Below are 7,658 nucleotides of genomic sequence, written 5' to 3'. Positions count from 1 at the left end.
TCCAAAACTGATAGACTGATGTAAGGTTGAACTATCTTAATGTATACTTCATAAAGGCAACAGTAGTATGCCGCTGTTCAAAAGTCATAAATGGATTGGTAGAAAACAAATATGGGTTATAAACTAGCACAGGAAAACAAATCAACTATAATTACAGAAAAACAACATAAAAACAGAAACACTGAAGTGCAACAAAACCAAACGCAAATGCTACATACATAGAAACGAACTGTTATCCTCGAGGCCCAAAACACAACAAATAGATAATAAGGTTTTGGCAGTATTTGGCCACAGCTTTATCTTGAATAAAATATAACATATATGATATATAATATGTATTTAAATTGGCAATCTTGCTCTGAAATATATTTATCAATGTCTGTATTTAATATATATGTAAATTATAATGTGGCTACCGCAAATTATGGCAGACCACTAATATAAATATATTTAAGTAATATGTCTGGTACGAGAAGTTGACTGATGAGCCCTGGTAATCAGAGGCTATCATTACTGTTCACTGAATATATGAATGTTAAATCCAGCGCAGCGAAATGTGCTCTGCCAATGTCCAACTTTTACATCTACTTTATGTTCACTAGTTGTCTCCTACTCTCCCATCTCAGTACCATTAGCAGAAATAAGCTGAAATATAAACTTAAAAGCAGTATCTGGTTTCTTACTTCCATTCAGAACAAATACACATGTAACACAAAATTAATTTACATTGGGAGGGTGGTGGGTTTTTTAAGAAGATTATTTTCTCGTCCAATTTTCGTCTTCTGAAACCTTGCCGTCGTATTTCGAAAAGACCAAAGCGAGGTTGCGATCAAACTAATCAACACAAATGTTAAATACCCAACAGTGAACCACCACCTACCCAAATTAAAATATTAGAGTTTGTACCCAATGGATAACGGGCTTTAAAATTGTAGATTTTAAATCCTTTTATCCTCGAGGCCCAAAACACAACAAATAGATAATAAGGTTTTGGCAGTATTTGGCCACAGCTTTATCTTGAATAAAATATAACATATATGATATATAATATGTATTTAAATTGGCAATCTTGCTCTGAAATATATTTATCAATGTCTGTATTTAATATATATGTAAATTATAATGTGGCTACCGCAAATTATGGCAGACCACTAATATAAATATATTTAAGTAATATGTCTGGTACGAGAAGTTGACTGATGAGCCCTGGTAATCAGAGGCTATCATTACTGTTCACTGAATATATGAATGTTAAATCCAGCGCAGCGAAATGTGCCAAATTGTCCGATAAGATCAGAGTAACAACTTGATCTGATTGGACAACCGCCACTGAAAAGAGGGGGTGAAGCTGCGCGAAGCTGTGCCAAATACAATTTAAATATATATAACTTTCAAGTTACTTCCTAGTAACTTACTTGAAACGTCAGATATAAAATGTTAACATAACAGTTGTATCTAATTACAGTCGGGGAAGGTTAAATTAATGCCAAGATTCCTGAGGATCATTTCTAATCCTCCCTGGAGGGTATTCAAGAAAATGTTATTTCCCAAAGACGTCAAATGCACTCCATCTTTCATTAAGAATAATTCATTAGCCTTTATCTCAGGGTAACGGATGTAACAACCATCTGATTTGGTTAAAAATGATGCTATAGAGGTATTAACCCTCAATCTGCATTTTTCCATGGCATTAATATTGTCAGAGTAACGCCAACTTGATCTCGGAATAATTTGAGACCAGACAAAAACTGTGTCCAACATCAGTTGACGCATCCAACTGAACTGTTTCCTTATTAGTTCACAAATAGTTTTTGTACTTTCTTTCCCTATATCATTTCCTCCAATATGTAAAACTAATATAGTTGGCGGATCTTCATATTTCAACATGGTTCTTATTTGTTTTTTCATGTCCAGCACTTTACCTCCACATTTTCCTTGCCACCAAATATTTACTCCCATCCTCTGCAGCCCCAAGTTTACCCCTCCCGGTCGTCCTCTGGCTTCCCCAAAGGCATGTTTAATAATCGAGGATCCAACGATCCAAACTGTAGCATGTCCTGCAATTCTTAGAAAGCAATTATTACTTGCTTATATTGATGCAGGACATACCATTTATTTACATAATATACTATTTTAAATGCCAGCTCAAGACTGCATTATGAAATAAGCAAATTGAAACATATTTACACACATAAATGTACATATATAATGTTCAGGCACATTTAAATCCTAATGTATCGCAAAAAGGCCTGTGACTTCCAACGTCCCATTTCTTTAATTTGTTCATCAGAAATACCCTCTAATGCGCATGTAGTTGCCATTCCAATTCTAAAGGAATGGGACTTAAATCCATTGTTTTCTATACCAATTACTGACAGAGACCTTTTTAATAATGCTGAAAACTGGTATCTTGTAAGGGGGGATCCATCAAAATGACAAAATAAAGGTCCCAGATAAGGTGGGCGAACTTTAATAAAATTAGCCATTATTTGTACTGGACATATATTTTTGTTTTTCTGCTTAGAAATAACGATTGTTGTTCCAGAACCAAACTGATCAGTTTTAGATGACGTCAATAACACCTCTAATCTTGTATCACAAAGCTTTATATTTTCAAATTTTACAGTATGCATCTGCTTATTTTTGCAATCAACTGTTATTTCACCTACTCTCATAAAACCATGAAAGGCTAGCGAAAATGAAGTCATAAACAGTTTTGTCTCATACCCGTTTTTGCAAATCACCGCCAGTGACCTCAATAATTTTTCCAATATATCTCTTGTTATAGGTAATCTAGTGTCCTTTTGATTTGGGCCCCCCAACCTTTTTATTCCTTCAATCAATTTTCTGACCACAAATTTCTGTGTATTGTCTTCTAAATTGTTGATTTTATTAAAGTAACTTAAGCCTGATATATAGCCAGATACTGTTGAGTGGGACAATTTCTTTCTAAACATATAAACAATGAATGATGTCAAGTCATCAAGCGGAATAGGCCAGACATCAGAAAAACCATGATTTTCTCTGAATTTAACAAATATGTCCATGCTATGCAAATATGCTTTCTGTGTACTGGGTGCTAATGAATTTATAAGTAAGTGATTCATTTCAGTTCTGAAATCATCGACAGGAATTCTTGTGGGATTGCTGCTGGAGAACTGTCTGCATTCGGGACCAAGTCCATAAAACGTTGTTCCTGAAATCGAGAAAGAGCATCTGCGATTGCATTATGCTCACCCTCAATATGTTGTGCCCTAAATTGTATGTTATTGTTCATAGTGAGAAAAACTAGTTGTCTTATCCATATCATAACTCTCTTTGATTTTGATGTTCTTTTGTTCACAATGCTTACTAATGCCTGATTATCTATTCTCAACAAAATCTTTTTATTTCTAAATGAAGGACCCCATATCATGAAAGACAGCACGATGGGAATAAGCTCCAAACATGTTATATCCAATAGAATGCTAGTATCAGCCCAACTACTGGGCCACTGGTATTGTACCCAGTGACCTTGAAAATAAGCTCCACAACCTAATAAAACATTACCTGCACTATCAGTGAATAATTCCAGACTTTCATTAGTCGACCAACATCTATCAGGAAAATAACACTGACCATTGAATTGATCTAGAAAATTTAACCAAACTCTAGCATCTGCTTTGACCTCTGAATTCAATCTGACAGTATAATAAGGCTTTCCATTCTTAACTGAAGCTATCAAATCGTAAAAACGACGAATGAATGCACGGGCTGATATAATAGCCCTTGAACAAAATGCCATTAAACCAGTAATTGATTCAAGTTCCTTCAGTGCCATTTTCTTTTTTGACAAGACCTGATCAAGCATAAATTTAAGTTTATCCAGTTTTTCAGGGGGGATTCTAACCAACATAAGTACTGTGTCAATTTCAAGGCCTAGAAATGTGATACATGTAGTAGGACCTACTGTTTTATTCTCTGCTAGTGGAACACCTAACTGCCTACATACTTCATTAAAAGTGTCCATCAAAATGGTACAATTATCCGTTGAACTTTCACCAGCAAAGAAAAAGTCATCCAAATAGTGGTCTAAAGTCTCAATGCCAGCTTTCAATGCAACTGTTTTATGCAAAAAGGTGGCAAATTTTTCAAAGAGGGCACATGATATAGAGCAGCCTTCAGGCAGACATTTATTAATATAATATTTCCCATCAAAGAAAATTCCCAGAAGGTCAAAATCAGCTGGGTGAACCAATAAAATTCTAAAGGCCTGACTAATGTCCATTTTTGCGCAAAGCACGTTATTTCCTAATTCAGAGATCATCCCAACTACTTTATCAAAAGAAGAATACTTTACTTTACAAATTTCTGGATCAATGAAATCATTCACACTCCAGTTTGTAGGATATGACAAGTGAGTTATAAGACGCCATCCTCCGTCATTTTTTGCAACTACCCCAATAGGAGATATTCTTAAAGTTGAAATTGGTATTTTTGAAAAGGGGCCCAACATTCTACCAAGATGCACTTCTTTTTGTAATTTTAAATTCGTTTCGGTTTTGTGAACTTCTGCTGAAATGAGATTGCTTGCAAAACTCGAGATCCTTGGACCAGTATAGTTTAATCTAAACCCCTCTATAAATCCTAATAATAACATTGCTGCATCAGTTTTGTTTTCATAATTTGACAGTAATTCTCTTAACGATTTAATTTTGACTGGGGTTTTGCCTTTGTCCCATAAATGCTCCAGGAGAACGGAATCTTGTGTTATTTTGCATTTGCCTAGGTGCAAAGGGTTGAAAATTAGAAGCTGTTTTCTGTGGTGCTTGAGGCCGGGCTGATCTAAATCTCTGAACAATCCCAGGTGACTGAGGATTATTAGAGTTAGTCACTTTGCTATTAGTGCAATATATAACCGGATGTACCCCACTGCATTTTAAACAAGCATGTTTGTATGTGCAATATTGTTGGGTGCACGTCCCATTATAATTATATGCATAACATTTAAGAAAATTGTTTGTTGGTTTTTGTGCAATATTAAACTCTGGCCCATTAATAGGACCTGCTGGTTGCATATACAATAACCATAGCTCAGTGTCTATGACAGACCAGGATCCAGCAGGATCCTGTGATCTACGTAGTCTAAACTGTTCATCATACAATTTCCATCCTAAACCTGCATAGCGTTTAGCCCCTAACCTGACAGTTTGCATATACTTCAACAGTTCTTGGAACTGAGATGTATGTATAGAACAATAAATACTGATATATATTAAAAAGGCATCCGTCCATATACCTATTGTGGTAATTCTTGTGTCCTGTTGCTTAGGTTGTAATATAATCTGTCCCTGATTAAATGTAAGTGTTTGATTCACTCCTGTTATGTTTTGTGAATTATTTAACAAACTGCCCATATCTACATATTCCCCATTTATTACTTTTTGTTTGACATTTTGCGAAACGTTTCGCGCTATGTCATCTGACGCCTTAACCGTTTCAATGGGTAAGACATAACCTGTGTTAATTAGGGGTTGGTGTAATGTATTACCTGGAGCAGGGTAAATTGTTTCTGCTGGCAGTGTTGCTGGGATCATTATTGGACTCTGTGGTAGTACATTAGTTGTCACAGTGTTTGAGCCGAGCTGTACAGGTGGTGTTCCACTTGTTCTAGGTAAATTCCTGGCTAATCTATCTGCAATATTAGCATTCGCCTCTTCCTGTTGCTGTTTCGACTTCTTTGAAGCTGCCGCTGCGCCTCCATTATTTGCCCTGCTTGTCGGCACCCTTTTTCTGCCGGACCTCCTATACATGATCTGAAACTTAAAGTGTATGTGTTATCTTCATTCAAATAAATACATGTACTTTACCTTATCTATATTAAATATTAAAAGTGAATATGCGAATCCGGAACATACGAGTTTATCAAATCCGGGTTTTTTTTTTTTTTTTTTTTTTTTTTTTTTTTTTTTTTTGCCCACCGTTAACCGGAAATATTTTCATTACAAGTTTGTCAATAAATAGTCAAAACACTCAACTTTTTGCTCATTTTTGTCCTGTATTTAGATGAACTAAGTTATCTACTGCATCAACTTATATGCTGACAATAAGCTGTTTCATAATTCCTCGTGAAAACATTTGGTTGATTTGGAAACCCTTCATATCCCTAAAGTACGGCAATAACATATCATATATTCCTTCACACTTTCAAATTGCATAAAAATTTAATGTCTAAACACAATCTTGGTTTTGATTTATTTTGGCTGTGACCGTTTACTTAAATTCGTAATTCATTTGCACATTAAATTTTTTGTATGTTTTAAAATGTCGCTTTTAACTAAAATTTCAAGACATCGTGATTAAATCGATATCAATCCGTCTTTATTGTATATCAATATACACTTATAACCCTTATCAAACCTATTTCAGGTGTTATTTCAACTTTTTTTAAGAAGATTATTTTCTCGTCCAATTTTCGTCTTCTGAAACCTTGCCGTCGTATTTCGAAAAGACCAAAGCGAGGTTGCGATCAAACTAATCAACACAAATGTTAAATACCCAACAGTGAACCACCACCTACCCAAATTAAAATATTAGAGTTTGTACCCAATGGATAACGGGCTTTAAAATTGTAGATTTTAAATCCTTTTCGATAACAACTGCCACATTCCTGACTCGGTTTATGACATTTTAAGATAATATGGTGGATTGAATCTGGTTTAATGGCTATCCAAATCTCCTGCTTATATGGCAATGTTAAAAATACAACTGAAAGGAAAACATTGCATGACAGGATTACAATAAAAGTAAATGAAAGAACACTGAAAACAGAAAAATACATAAATACATAATAGGATAATACATTCCGACATGCAAACTTTCTGTCAGAATCTTTTCTAAAGGTGTTAGGATAACTGTTCTATGTACTGTTCTAAAGCTAATATTCTTGAAGCACTTAAAGATTTTTCAAAAGGTTTAAATTACCCCGATGGTACTTTAAACACAATAAGCATACCGCACAGGAACCAGAAAAGTGCTAATATTGTATGAATGTGATGTGGGGTTTATGTCCGGTAGACCACAAAAGAGGGACAGATACCAACGGGACAGTCAAACTAAAAGATCGAAATAAACTGACAGCGACATGGCTGAAAATAAAAAGACAAACAGACAAATAATATTACAGAAGATACAACATATAAAAACTCATGACTAAGCGAAACAAACCCTACCAAAATTGGTTTAACAGCTTAAGCTTGTACGCAGCAATCCTCTGTCAAGGAATTTATGATAGGAAATACAAACCCGGGAATATCGTATCAATTGGGAGATATATTCTCCGTATGCAGGCGTTGCTACATAGAATTTGAAAGTTCACAGTTGGGAAGCTGAAATCATCTCATTTGTCGTAAAGTAACGTTTTCAACCAACCCTCATTGTCAATTTCTATATGTAAGTCAAGAAATGAGGCAGACTTAACTGTATCTGTAGTATCCTTTATCTCCAGTTCGATGGGATAGTTTCGTTCAACATAGTCACCACATTTTGTATTATTTAGTAAGAGAACATCATCTATATATTGGAACGTAAAGTTAAAGGATATTGCTTATTTCTTATCTTTCTTCCTACGGATTTTTTGTAGGAAGTCAGCCACATAAATATAAAGAAACAAGTCGGCA

General features: G+C 34.9%; 1 protein-coding gene across 4 annotated transcripts; it reads right to left on the bottom strand.

Annotated features, from left to right (window-relative positions):
• Nucleotides 1-267: 267 nt before the first annotated feature.
• LOC134708383 (uncharacterized) lies at nt 268-6,623 on the bottom strand. Of its 4 annotated transcripts, none has more exons than XM_063568870.1 (2): nt 6,400-6,623; nt 268-5,801 (listed from the first exon to the last, which is right to left on the bottom strand). In XM_063568870.1, the coding sequence occupies exon 2, from the start codon at nt 4,637-4,639 to the stop codon at nt 3,104-3,106; it is 1,536 nt and encodes a 511-aa protein (XP_063424940.1). In that variant the 5' UTR covers nt 4,640-5,801; nt 6,400-6,623; the 3' UTR covers nt 268-3,103. The 4 variants fall into 2 exon arrangements, with proteins under 4 accessions (XP_063424940.1, XP_063424942.1, XP_063424941.1 ...); XM_063568871.1 differs by having other exon boundaries at nt 268-5,795.
• Between the last annotated feature and the right edge of the window lie 1,035 nt (nt 6,624-7,658).

This window comes from Mytilus trossulus, chromosome 2 (assembly GCF_036588685.1).
Source record: "Mytilus trossulus isolate FHL-02 chromosome 2, PNRI_Mtr1.1.1.hap1, whole genome shotgun sequence".
Taxonomy (NCBI): Eukaryota; Metazoa; Mollusca; class Bivalvia; order Mytilida; family Mytilidae; genus Mytilus; species Mytilus trossulus.
Note: the sequence above shows the minus strand (reverse complement) of the source record. Positions and strands in the feature narration are given on the sequence as shown.

Bases quoted from the DNA above. Each gene is read 5' to 3' on its own strand.
- LOC134708383 (XM_063568870.1), bottom strand. From the start codon at position 4,639: ATGTTATTATTAGGATTTATAGAGGGGTTTAGATTAAACTATACTGGT.